The following is a 13855-nucleotide window of genomic DNA, read 5'->3' on the forward strand; positions in this document are numbered from 1 at the left end:
GGGGGTGGGGGAATATAGTCCAACCTGGAGTTTAGTTTGCAAGGAAAAACCACAAGGATTCTCAAACCTCGCTGTTTCGTGGGGCTCGAGCCAAGCCGTCTGGTTAGGAGCTCCCCAGGGCACTGCCGGCTTCCTTTCGCCAAAGATTACAAAACATCCTTTTCCTCCGACCAGCAACTTTGCTTTCTGACAGATGCCCCAGGCCCATCCCTCCCTGCCTAAGTTCATCCCCTTCCTTCCGTAGGGCTCCTTCTCTCGCACGACTGTGATCTAAGAAGCAAGGAGCAAAGGACTTTGCAGCTGGAAAGGTAGGATACTGGAAGGGGATGGGGAAGGTCTTGCAGAATGCTGCTTTCAGGCTGGAGAAGAAAAGAAGCACATGAACTTTCTGCAAAAAGAGATTTACCCCCACTCTGTACTAATCTTCTCTGAAAGCCCACAAGCAGGCCTTAGAGGGTGTATTTTCCCTATTTTCTTAGCACTGGGCTCACCAAAGAGGGTTGCTGGCCCATAGCATTCTGGTTAGTTCAGAACCTGACCACCTTGAGGCTGAGAACTGGGCAGCTATTCCCTGGCTGGCTCTCGGTCAGCCAGTTGTTTTACTGCCAGGGGGAGGAAGAGAAGGCAAAGTTGCTAGGCAACTGCAAAATATTTCTCGTCACTCACATTGCCATCTCTGTAAGGTGTGGCTGGTCAGAACTGATGTCTTGCAGTTGACCACTTGACTGGAACTTTAAACTATGCCTGATGCTGAGAGTCCATGTGCAGATCCTCAGGTGTGTAATTTGGCTGCAGAAAACAACCAGCACTGAAGAGGGGATGTGGAGTGTGTGTGTGTGTGTGTGTGTAGTTACTTATATTTTTAGAGTCTTCTTTCTTTACTGGGGCTTAAAGTTGCCTTGGGAAAACAGCATGTTGAGGAAGAACTGCCCCCCCCCACACACCCCTTTCCCAGCGTGTGGCCCCAGCCCACATTTCCACCCCTTTAGCTGCTATTTGCCTGCAACTGCTTGTGTCTGGGGCCACACATTTATACATCTTCCACCTAAGCCTACCAAGTATAGTTCAGCCTTTAGGCATGGGGTCCAATCCATACTCATTCACAAATTTTATTGGGTGAGCTTCGGCTGCTCGCTCATCCTTATCTACCTCACAAGGTTATGGTAAGGATAAAAGTGTGGGACACCATATTTACTTCCTCAAACTTTTATTCTAGGTATTTACACCCTGTTTTTCTCCCCAATGAGGACCCAAAGAAGTTTGCAACATCATTCTCACTTCCTGTTTTATTTTCACAACAATCCTGTGAAGTAGGCTGAGAGGGAGTAACAGGCCCAAGGTCACTCAACAAGCTTGTAATAAATAGTGAGAAAGCAGAAATACAGAAGACAATTCATGCCTCTTCCTTTAGCTCTCACAAGGGTGCAGGTCAAATATATGATGGTTTCCCTTTTTCAGAAAAACATCCTTAATAACGGGGGGGGGGGGGCACAGAATGTCCTATTGGACCGCCTTAAAATATATCTAGCTACTGTGACATCAGCAATAGAGATTGAGTTCTATGCTATACACTGTAAAGAGTATTGTTAAGCAAGAAAATAATTTCTGGTGATAAACACAAGCAGTTGCCTTATACTGAACCAAGCCACTGGTTTATCAAGTTCAGTATTGCCTGTTTTGACTGGCAGCAGCTTTCCAGGGTCTCAGAGGTCTTTTTGCATCTGGTCTTTTTACTATTTGGTCTTTTTAACAGGAGATGCGAGCAGACCTTCTGCACACAAAGCAGATGCTCTGTCACTGGGCCACAGCCTCTTCCTGAGGATTTAAGGCAGGGGTCTGCAACTTAGAGCCAAATCGGGTGTATGGAACCAATTTTTTTTTAATGAAAAAATGTTTAAGGTTAAGGTGCATTGGAGGGGTAGGTGGGTGGCTAGAATAACCAGTATATGACAGGAGTAGCAGACAAAGGTTTTTGTGCAATTAAAGGGGACTCCTTAGAGAGGCTTTAAAGAAGGAAAATGATAGAGGTGAAGAGTGTAAGATTTTTGCCAGTATAAGATTTTTGAACTCAGATAATCCTTGTAACGCACAGTTCTGAGTTTTTAGAAAAAAATTGTTCCCTTCTCCTTTTCTTTTCTGTACCCCTTCTCCTATTTTAAAAATAAAAATAAATTTTAAAAAAAGAGTTGCCAGTAATTCAAATACAAACCGTAATAGTGCACTTAAATAATTGTGCATGGGACTCCTGTATATATTTGTGAGCTCATGTGCATATGTGCTTCAAGGAATTGCAACAACAGTGTTTGGAGAAACTTTATAGATTATTAATCAACCTGTAAATTATCAGTAATGGTAAATTGTACTAGCTCTCTGTTGATCTCTTGCTTTGAATTTTGCGGTGGTTTGGTTCTTTAATTATAAAAGGTTTCAGAGCCTTGGTCTAAGGGCAATTATATACCCTGAGTTTTTTAAAGGGAGGAAAATAGAAATAGCATATATATGTGTTTGTATTTATATACGTTCATGTAGGTCAGGCACCAAATATTCCCTTAATCCAATCATTCTCTTATAACAGAGTTTACTCCAATATACAGAAATATGTGGGAAGAAAAATTAAACCTTTGTGCAGTGAGCCATATAAGTTTTAATGAAGAGCATTTTAAAAAAATAGACAAGCCAAAAGAAACAGAAACACAGTCTTCATTTCTCTTTCAGTTTTCCTTCCTTCCAGTTAGATAAGATTCTGATGTATCTGCTCACAGATAGGAGGGTGTGGTTCACTGCCTGGATAAACCAGCTTGGGAAGCTACTTGTGTGCCGTGAGAAATATATTAAATAACGAAATGTTTTGAGTTAGAGTTGCTAATGCTTTAAATGAAATATTCTGGAAACTGGGTGGTGCCCAGTGAGCAGGCTGGATCCAGGAGGTGGGACTAGTGGCTCAGACATCTGGAGTGAATTTGGGGTTGAATCCCATGGTTAGAAGGAGGAGGGTACCTGTTGCATCTTTCCATGAGTCATTGTTCTGGGCTGTTCCTCCTTCCTCTCAGCATGCATACGCGGAACAGAAATGTACATCTAAACAGGTGCACTCTTCTGAAATCAGGCAATCTGGTTGCATCTCGGTGTGGCCATTGGGGAGTGTACGCTCCAGGAGGCAAGAGAAGAGTATTGTGAAAGCTTTTAAAATGTGTTTATTCTATCCAGGGCTTTTTTTCTGGGAAAAGAGGTGGTGGAACTCAGTGGTGGAACTCAAGACGGCACAATTACGTCACTTTGGGTCAGCTGGAACAAGGGGGGAGTTTTTTAAAGTTTAAATTGCCCTAGGAGAAAATGGTCACATGGCCAGTGCCCCCCCCCCCGATCTCCAGACAGAAGGGAGTTTAGATTGCCTTCAGTGCTGCTCAGCGGCACAGAGGGCAGTCTAAACTCCCCTCTGTCTGGAAATCAGGGGGTGGGGCCACCGGCCATGTGACCATTTTAAAGAGGTGCCGGAACTCTGTTCTACTGCATTCCCACTGGAAAAAAGCCCTGATTCCATCTACCATTAGAAGGGAATTGTCAAATTGGATGGTCAAAATAACTGTTTGAAGTGACGTTGATGTACCACTGGGTGCTTCAGAGAACACAGAAGGGACACAGCTTCTGTCCAGTGGGTTTACTTTAGCCAGATAAACCAAGGCTAGGAAGAGGACCGAGGCAATGGAGGGGAGATTGACAAATGCCATGGGGAAGGCCCAGGAATAGAGAAGGATTAGAAGGCCCTAGGAGTGTACTTAAGAGAAGGCTGTGCAGGCGGCAACACTTCCCGGCAGCCAAAGTGTTTTTCTCCCACCTTGGAGTGCTCCAGGCATAATTCATAGCTCACATTGCCTGATGGTTCCCCTGGGAGTTCCCACAAGCATTTAAAGGAACAAAGTAAGTCATGGCCAGACTCAGCGCTTAGTCACACTGCTCAGGAACACACAGGATAGGGTGCCCTAAGGCAAGGGTCTGGGTTGTTCATTTCCCAGCTCATGGAACTTTCTGTGGTGTTGGTTCATGGCTAATTGTTCCCATCTGCTTCTTTGCTGGCAGCTGCCACAATGGCATGGCCTGAGCAGCCATGCCATTTCTAAGCAGTGCAGTGCAGGAAGGTTCTGGGACAGCTGGAGGCTGCAGAAGGATGCCTTGAATTTCTCAGGAATAAACAAGACGCTGCACCGTGAAGGGTGAGTTGAACATATCCATGTTTGGGATTTATAAAAGTTTGTGTACAATTCTGATTGTGTAAAAGCTGCCTCCAGCTTGCTATCTGGGTCAAATCTGATCCAGTGCTGATAGCTCTGTGGCCATCCACTTACTTTTCTGGGCATAACTATTTTTCTAGCTTGCCTGCCATGCAGAGGGCTGAAATGACCTGGCAAGGCTTTCAAAGAAGAAAGGAATGCCCAGGCTGTTTGGAACAGGGCAATTTAAAACTGTATAATTTTTTCAAAAAGATTTAGCCATCAAAATAAACTTCTCTTGCCGAAGCAAGTCTGGGTCCTGGGGCTGCTTCCTGTACAGTGTGGCTAAAGATACATGTCAGTATCCTTTGCAATGTCTGAAGGACAAGGGTGCTCCATGCTACCCTACCTATGCCAGCAAGACACCTTGAGCTGGTCCTGGGTTTACAGCTAGTAGGGCAAGATTATACATGATACGCCTTCCTATTTAACACATGGTCCATGATTTTGTGGGAGGGCAAAAAACAACCTTATATTCATGCTTAGGAGGACACACTAGAGGTTTGTAAAATTATGCATGATGTGGATAGATTCCCCCCCCCCAACCCCTTTCTCATCACATTTGAACTCAGGGGCATCCAATAAACTTTATGGGCCATAGATTCAGGACAATGTGCTACTGTGTGTGTGTTATGTGCCATCAAGTCACTTCTGATTTATTGCAACCCTATGAATCAACAACCTCCAAAACATCATTTCATGGACAGCCTTGCTCATGTCTTGCAAACTGAAGACTGTGGCTTCCTTTACTGTGTCAACTCACCTCATGTTGGGTCTTCCTCTTTTCCTACTGCCTCCAACTTTTCCTAGCATAATTATATTTTCCAATGAATCTTGTCTTCTCATGATATGATCAAAGTATGATAGCCTCAGTTTTAGCATTTTAGCTTCTAGGGTAATTTCAGGCTTGGTTTTATCTTGAACCACTGATTTGTCTTTTTGGTGAACTACTTCATATAAGGCAGAAATAATTCAGAACTCACTTCTATGGGATGTATTGATGGCCATTAATTTAGATGGCATTAAATATAGAATTTGATATATTCATAATAGCTTTATCAATGGCAATTAATAGGGGCCGTTTCCACACTACTTACCTTCATCCGGAACGCTGTAGAACGTTGTGAAAAAAACATGGAAGATAGCATCTTCTCATGCGAGATATCGTGCAAAACTCGCAGGAGAAGATGCTATCTTCCATGGTTTTTTCGCGACACTCCGTGGCGTTCCGGATGAAGGTAAGTAGTGCAGAAACGGCCAGGGTTGCCCTGACCTGGATATCCCAGGCAAGCCCGAACTCATCACATCTCAGAAGCTGAGCAGGGTCAGTCTTGGTTAGTCATTGGATGAGAGACCTCCAAAGAAGAACAGGATTGCAGAGGCAGGCAATGGCAAACCACTTCTGTTGGTCTTTTGACTTGAAAACCCCAGCAGGGGTTGCTGTAAGTCAGCGATGACGTGAAAGCACACTCTGCCACGAATAGGGTGCCAACATGCCTGGAGAAAAATGTCCTGTTCCTTTAATGTGGGGAAATGAGCAGTTGCAGCTTTTCATGACATGGAGTTAAATAACATCCCATTATGCCTGTATTAAGAGGCCAGGATATTTTTCTCCAGCTGCTGTTGGCAATCCTCGCTATTAGTCACAAGGACTAAATGGGATCGCCATTCCAAGGGCAGAATACCACTCTCAATACCTGTTGCTGAGGGGCAACGTTAAAGCGAGGCCTATCCTTCAAAACTTTGCTGTGGATCTGATCTAGCACTAGCAGGAATGCCCTTGTGTAATTTTGGACCCAGAATTCAGCTTCCTGAGAATCCCAGCCTTTATTTAATAGAACACCCAACCCAAAAGCAAGGCTCTAATGTTTATTTTGCAAGATAACCAGGAAAGTGTGAACAAAACCTACAGAAATCTCTCAAGCCAAAGAAATGCCTGTGTAGGATTGCCAGAGTTTAAAGAGATACTGTCTTCCTTCCCGTGATTAGCAAAACCCAAATCAATGAAATTAATATCAACAACGGTTTGTTGAATGATTAACTGTCCCAGGGCTTTTTTTTCTGGGAAAAGAGGTGGTGGAACTCAGTGGATTGCCCTCAGAGAAATAGTCACATGGCTGGTGGCCCCGCCCCCTGATCTCCAGACAGAGGGGAGTTTAGATTGCCCTCTGCACCTCTGGAGTGGCGCGGAGGGCAATCTAAACTCCCCTCTGTCTGGAGATCAGGGGGCGGGGCCACCAGCCATGTGACCATTTTCAAGAGGTTCCGGAACTCCGTTCCGCTGCGTTCCCCCTGAAAAAAAGCCCTGAACTGTCCTTTAAAACTACCAGCCATGTCCTAGCCAGATGGTCTGATTGTACATGATGTACATGATTATACATTCCCCCATCTTATCAGCAGTTAACTAAATAAAATAAAATTGCAGAATTATACAAAACAATAAAGGTTATACAAATATGTTCAATTTGCATAATTTATGTACATTGTAGAATATAGTGTTCCTTGGCACAGACTATGGATTTCCCAGGTACAGAACTGTTATTTATTCGTTTGTTTTATTATATGGAGTACACAGAGCCCTGCTTATTGGTTTTTTCCTGCTTTGCTCCTGCCAACTTTCATCCAATGGGGCACAACAGTTCTTTATATTGGATTGGATGTCTCTTCTTAACCTTCTCATTACTTATCCATGCAATGCTAAGTCAATACAGTAATAGTGAAATTTAATGCGATACATTCTCAGCAGCTTTTGAATAGTAGCATGATTCCTAATGTGAATTCAATCTACGTGGTTAAAAAATGAGCCAGTGGCATGTTGCAGGTGTATCTCTTTAAGTTATGGGCCTGGTTTTGTAGGACAAAATGCGGAGGAAAAATTGAGCTCTTGCTGCTTGGCAGAACTCCCTGTTTTGGGAAGCATCATAAAGCACTTCCTGGAGAGAAATGATTGCATTCTTGGGACACCAGCAGAGCACTGCAGAGGTTTCTGGAGCCAAACAGCCCTTTCTCCTTTTCCGTAGTATATCTGGGAAGCAACTGACTTGTACTGTGTTCCTTTTTATTTTTAGTTACTATTTACATTGTCTACTTGGCATAGTTGGAACAGTTAAGGCCCTTCCTTAATACGAGATAAAAACAAATTTTAGAACTGCTGCAAAATAAAAGATCTGCTGGCTTATTTTTAAAATCCATCTCCTGCCCACCCCTCTCCTCCCCCCAAGTTAAAGGTCTTGCTTTATCTAACCTAGATGTGGGAATGCTGCTAATCTGGGGCCAGCCTGGGGCCATCGGCTTCTATTCCTCTCCAGCAGGTCACTTCAGGACAGAGACTCTTTCTGCCACAGCACATCTCACAACATCAAGAAATAAATGGTTCAAAATTAATCATAGAATTATAGAACTGGAAGGAGCCTTGTAGGTCATCAAGTCCAATCTTCTGTTCAGTGCAGGAATTCCTAAGTAAAACCATCCCAGACATATGGTGGTTCAGCTAGAAAAAAAACTGTAGCAAGCCTGCCCACCCACCCCACCTCCCTGCAACTGGCTCTGTTATCACTCCATTCTTACCTTAAGGAGGTTCTCCTAGCATACAGCTGAACTCTACCCTCTACAGACAAATAGGAGCTGGGGGGCAGGCTTCTGGCCCCAGAACAGGCCTTTCCGTCTCATTTTTCTGCTAGTAGATCTTCCTCCCAGGCCACTGCAGGCTGTAAAAGCTTTACCTGTAAGAAAGGTGCAGACCAGAGGTTCAGCTACAAGGTGTTATTGCAGCTGGCTGATATTCCAGTTCCTTCCCCTCTTTTAATTAAAGCTTGCTGGACGTCTTTGGGGCATGCATTCTCTCTAGCCTACTCCAAAGGGTTGTTGAGGATATAACCAAGGAGAGGAGATTAATGCTTGCCTCCCTGAACTCTTAGGAGGAAGACCAAGATAGAAATCAGAGAGGTAGATAAATGGGGGTGGTGGCGGCTAATATGGCAATGTCAGTATTCTCTGACTGCCATGCTGTGGTATTCTTAATTTATTTAATTTATGTCATTTATAGTCCACCTTTCTCACTGAGACTCAAGGCAGATTACACCATGTGAGATTAGTACAATTCGTATCAAGGACATTTCCATACAGTGTCAAGGACATTTCCATAAGCAATGACATAGGGTAAATAAACACAAGTTTACAAGACATAGCGTTAGCAAGAATCTGATACAGAGTTGAGGAAATGCTGAAACAGAGCATAAGCAATTCTCAGACTGACATTAGCCAACATGAAACACAAGTAGCTCATAGGAGCACATATTTAAGACAACAGTTAGTACGTAAGGAAACACAGAGGTGAAGTCTATGGTCACTAATTCATTAGCGAAGAGGGAGGGATGATGGGAGAATAGCCAAGTTGATGTGGAATCAGCTGTTCATTCACTCTGACAATACTAGTCCAGGGCCCAAGCACGGGGAGTAAACCAGATTCACTGTGCTGGGGCTGAGAGCACCAAGTGGCATGCTCGTACGATCTGTTCATGGCACTGCCGAATTTTTTCTTTCCTGGCTCCTGAAATCAAATGAATAGGCTTATGTCAGGGAAGGGGTTCCTTAAGCCTGGGTCCTGAACATAGGTGGGATTCTTAATGTCATAAATGAAATCTTTGACCATTTAAGGTGATGAGCTGCTGATGTGGGCGGGTATCTTGTTACTTCTGTTTAGAAGAAAGAATGTTGCTTGTCACAGAGGGATGGGAAAAGCTGCACCTCTTGAAAGTGCCTCTTCGCATAGCACCACCACTATCTTGTTTTTTACAGTCATCCTGCCATCTTCTTGTCAAGGCTACTGTGTGTTTAACAGCAGCGTGACAGGCAGAAATACAACCAGGGAACTGCATGCTGGGGAGTTTAATATTTGAAAGCCTGCCTGTGATGCAAAGCAAACCAAAAACGGAAGCCCTGGGAGGAAAATGAAACTTAAGCAAGTATGTGCCTTCTGTGCAAATTGCCACTACAAGCAGATGAACTATCCGGGAACCTTTAGAGGCAATTCAGTTCAGGGTGCAAAGAGAACACAGCAGAAACAGGTGCGAATATGCACAATGATCTCTACAGCGGGAAATAGATTTCGTAATAACGAAATGTTTTGGGTTACCGTTTCCAACAGCAGCCTTGTAGGCAAAAATGAGCAGGCGAAGCTTTCTTAGCACAGGAGCCCTGCCTGAAAACAATGGCAGCTGTACAGGTTTAGAAATAAGACTGCTCCTGTACTTTTGACAGCAGCCGGAAAAGCAAGGACTTCGCATTGTTTTCTATCTCCGTGCTACAAAAAGGCTTATCAGTGTATTTCCCCGCCTCAGGCCGCTGTTAAAGGCGCAGGAGCAGGACTGATTTAAAAAAAGTTGGCAGCCTCTCTAGTCCTGCAGCCCCTTTGCGCCGCGCCGCCGCCTGCTGAACTCCGCCTTTTCGCACCTGCAGTCCCGGCCCGGCCCGCCTCTCCCGGAGCTGGGCGAGTCCCTCCGCCCCGAAGCCGCCTGTCCCGCCAGGATCGCTGTCCTGCCGGCAGCCCAGAGCCTCGGCGGCGATGGGAGGATCCCAAAGCCGGACCGAGCCGCCGCTGGCTTCTCTTCCTACTCTCGGGGCAGGGAAGAAGTTGAGCCCCGGTGGGCCAAAAGGGGCCGGGTGAGTGCTTGCCGGGCGGGCCAGATGGAAGCGCAACGAGGAGGTTCCGCTGCTGTTTCCCCCGCAGTCCACAGCTGTTCACCTTGCGGCGTCCCTGCGTGGGGTGGGGCTTGTTCTCTTATAGCTTATAGCTCTGGGACCATTTCAGGTACGGTTGCCAATCTCCAGGTAGTACCTGGGGAGCTCCCGGATTACAACTAAGCTCCAGGCCCCAGAGAACAGTTCCCCTGGAGAAAATGGCTGCTTTGAAGGGTAAACTGTGTGGCATTACATCCTCACTGAGGTCCATCTCCAAACCCTGTTGTTTCCAGGGTCTCCCCCTCTCCTAATCTCCAGGAATTTCCCAACCTGGAGCTGGCAACCATAGCAGGCTCCCTTTAAGGTTGCAGGATGCATTTAAGTAAATAAAACTGAGGAAGTTTCTTCTTTCAGAGCCTTTTTTGGAAGGAGGAGTTGTAGAACTGGTACAAACCTATACCTTATGGCTTAAAGATGGATTATGGCTGGTTTCTCAACACACACCACTCTCTAATGTTTCTCTCTTTTGGCACTCTGTGTAATCTTGTTATGGTTAGCTTACTCCCTTGTTAACTTCCTGCACTTTCCCACACTGTTGTGTTGTGTGTATAAACCTGCTTTGTGTACCTGGTGAGATAAATTGTTGAGTTTGAAAACCTTTCACCTAATGTTAACAGAGTGTCTCGTGGCGCCTTCAGACGCTAAAGGATTGATTATAGCATGAATTCCTCTGCGCCAATAAATGTGCTGATCTTTGTTTTGCCCCAAGGCTCTTTGTTTCCATATGGCTCTAGAACAGGTCACAATAAACCAATTTCGATTTCAAGGTGGTAAAATAGCCATTGGTACAGATACTTTAAGTAATCAGGGTTAGATGCATTTGAGGAAAACTCCTCTGTCCGTGGCTGTTGTCATTAGGCTATGCTAGGTGAAACCTCCATGTACACAAGCAGTGTACCGATGAATTACCAGATTCCTGGTTCGGACAGCTGGGCAAGGCTGCAGTCATCTTCCCTTGTTTATGACCTTCCCAAAGGCATCTGGATGGGTTGTTGTGGGAGGCACAGAAGTAATGGTGGCAACCTCTTCATGATGGCTACGAGACTGGAACAGCAGCTGCTAGATCACACATTCTTTCTTTCCCCAGGCACAAATTCTCCCTATCCTTGATCATGAATTAAGGATTATGTTATCATGGCTCTTACTGCTAATTAGAGTTCCCTTTTAACCTGGGATTTGTGAACCTGCTCTAAACCTTTGTTTAAAATCCATGTTAAGAGGAGGTCTTGTTAGCTTGGTTGTGGTTACTGTTAGTACTGATGTCACTTTTGACATGGAAGGGGAGATTCAGACCTGTTGGAATGAGGGGAGGGGATGTATGAACCTCTGCTCTTGAACTATGCTTTTAAAAATATGGCTTTAAAACTATGGCTCTTGGATGCTTTCACTTACCTGATTTCCTGTATCAGCTGTATACAGTCTGCCTTGTAGGAATCTGTTATTCCAAGCTGGGATAGATGCAGCAAGCCTTCTGGTGGTAAAAGGAAAGACTCCTCTTGGGGGTCTGCAGAGCACCTGCTTTGCATGCCAAAGGTCCCAGGTTTAGGCCTTGGTATTCCCAGTTAAAAGTTCACCAGTATCAGGCATTAGGCAAGGCTTTTCTTCTTCTTCCTGGGACTCCTGGAGAGTCATTGCTGATAAGGATGGAAGGCTTCCACTCAGCACAGGGCAATGTCATGAGTTCATTTCCTACAAGTGGAGCAGCCTGGAAGACCTTCACCAGAATGGAAGAGTTCATCAGATGCCAGAGAAGCCCACAATCTCTTTGGGCATTTGACTGACTCTTCCAAGCCTCTTTGGCCTTTGGCAAGACTCTCATATGGTTTGTGATAAGATTTGCCTTTTCCTGGGCATTGTTGTTGGTTTATTTTCTCTGAGGATTGAGCTGATGTGTTGCTCAATTTTTAGTGTGACAGAGGTCCAGTTGTGAAACGTATACCCTCTGCCCTTGAAATACTTTGACCCCAATCACAAATTGTATGGTGATTGGTCACTGGCCTTTTCTCACCGGTGAAGAAAAGGTGCGCTGCATAAGCTCAAAGATCTTGGTTTGCATGCAGGGCTTCAACTGCTGTTCTATCATAGGGCATTAACTAAAGTCACAGTGCTAACATGTGTTTCCAATGGGCCAAATAGTGGCACCCCATTGTTTGCTCCAGCAGGGCAAATAGTGGCTCCCCAGGGCCATTTCAAGTTGGGGGGAAATGGCACGAAGGAGAAGTCTTAGCCAGCCTCTTGCTATATGGTGTGGTCCCAGGCCTGATAATTGCCTTTTTAAAAAATGGTGTGAGCTCCAATCTCAGAACTCCCACTCTAATAATGGAATCTCCCAGTGTCTGGTCTGGTTCACTCCTTAGTGTGGCAAGACCTATGAACTGGTTTGCTCCTGATGCTAACCATCCATTTTTAACTGAGTTAAACTGTACTCAACCACTGCAGACATGTTTCTTTTAACCCTGGCTTCCCCCGTTCATGCTGCAAGCAGGGTCTAGCAATTTAATGTGGGAAAAAGAAGCATATGGGTGGAGAGTGCCCCCTCCCCCGTTTCTCTCCTCAGCTACTTGGTGAAAATGATCTTAGGGGATGAACTTTGGGAAGAACAGTGATGGGAGACTGTAATGCCCCCCTGCCCCCAGTGTGGCCTTTTGCCCTTTAAATCACACATTCCATCCTCCCCCCACTTAACACACAACTGGGGCAGAGCCTCATGTAAAGGAATTGGTCCACTCACTGCTGTTGTGTTTAGTTTGGGGCCAAGATCCATTGGAATTTCACTCTCTGTCTTTTCTAATTCAGTTATAGGTTAAAGTACGATCTCCTGATATATAAACAAATCCTCTTGATTTCAGTGGGGCTTGCTTCCAAGAATCTGTGTTCAAGACTACAGCCTCTGAAGTCATTGTTGTGTGGCATGAATTTTTTGTAGGTCTGGTAATGTATGAGAAGTAGGCTGAATAGATGATAGATCATCATACAGACAATATATGGTAAAGATATACCATAAAGATATAGTGGAAGCACAACTTGTTCTGCGGGGTGAGACTAAAAAATAAGGGCACGCATCCTCTCGTTACCCTTTTAAAAAAAAATTTAGCCTTTCTCTCATAACTCAATGACAGTTATCTGGCACCACAGATAATGAGCAGGTGAAGATTTTCCTTATCGTTCATCTCCTACCAGGAAAAAACAAACTTTGTTTGCTAAATCCCTGCTTGTTAGATACTACTAAATAACGAATTATAAATGTTGTTGCCAAATTTTCAGCCCTTGAGAAATGGGCTGAAACATGTTCTCTGTTCCTCTAAACTCTTCCTTCTCCTTCCTGCTATGTAAGAGGAGCAGCAGAAGTGAATGCTCTTGGTGTATAGAGAAGCCTGTAACTCAGAGTGCCTGTGTGAACCTGGCCTTTGTACTTTGGTTTTAACACTGGGGCTTTCATGGAATTTGCTCACTTCCACATGAGGGTTGGGCTCACAAGTTTTTAGTGGGAGTTCTTGTGTTAAAGCCATGCTACAGTGCATGTAGCTCATTGTGGAAGATTGCAAATGTCCTGTGAGAACTCGTATTAACTTTTTGGGTGCCAACATTTCTGTAAGTATTTCTAATCTAGGGTGCCTTGACTTTAAAAACAACAGGATTCTATTATGCATCACCCAAATATCTACACAATCTATAATATGCTCTACAGTCTCAGGAAGAGCAACAGCAATCCCAGCAACAGATCACTTAACTGATATAAGTTGTGCTCCTAGTTACATTGAGACTATACCTACCGCTTAGCCTCACAATTTATTCATTTGAAATTTTTACATCAAAACTGCTCAAGGCATGTAAGTTAAAAACTGTAA

At 44.6% G+C, this 13855-nt stretch overlaps 1 protein-coding gene across 4 annotated transcripts in view; it reads left to right on the forward strand.

The window, feature by feature from the left end:
* The first annotated feature begins 269 nt into the window (after window positions 1-269).
* TACC1 (transforming acidic coiled-coil containing protein 1) overlaps window positions 270-13855 on the forward strand; it is a 93646-nt gene continuing 80060 nt past the window's right edge. Inside the window, exons 1-2 of one of the 4 annotated variants that reach the window (XM_054997173.1) lie at window positions 270-308; window positions 4078-4211. Coding sequence is in view for 1 of the 4 variants with exons in the window: in XM_054997170.1 (XP_054853145.1) it covers window positions 9832-9929 (98 nt within the window). In the remaining 3 variants the exon portion in view is untranslated. Of the gene's footprint in view, window positions 309-4077; window positions 4212-9802; window positions 9930-13855 lie in introns of those variants that run through there. The other 3 variants (XM_054997172.1, XM_054997170.1, XM_054997171.1) reach the window with 3 other exon arrangements.

The sequence above is a fragment of the Eublepharis macularius genome, chromosome 14 (assembly GCF_028583425.1).
Source record: "Eublepharis macularius isolate TG4126 chromosome 14, MPM_Emac_v1.0, whole genome shotgun sequence".
Classification (NCBI taxonomy): Eukaryota; Metazoa; Chordata; class Lepidosauria; order Squamata; family Eublepharidae; genus Eublepharis; species Eublepharis macularius.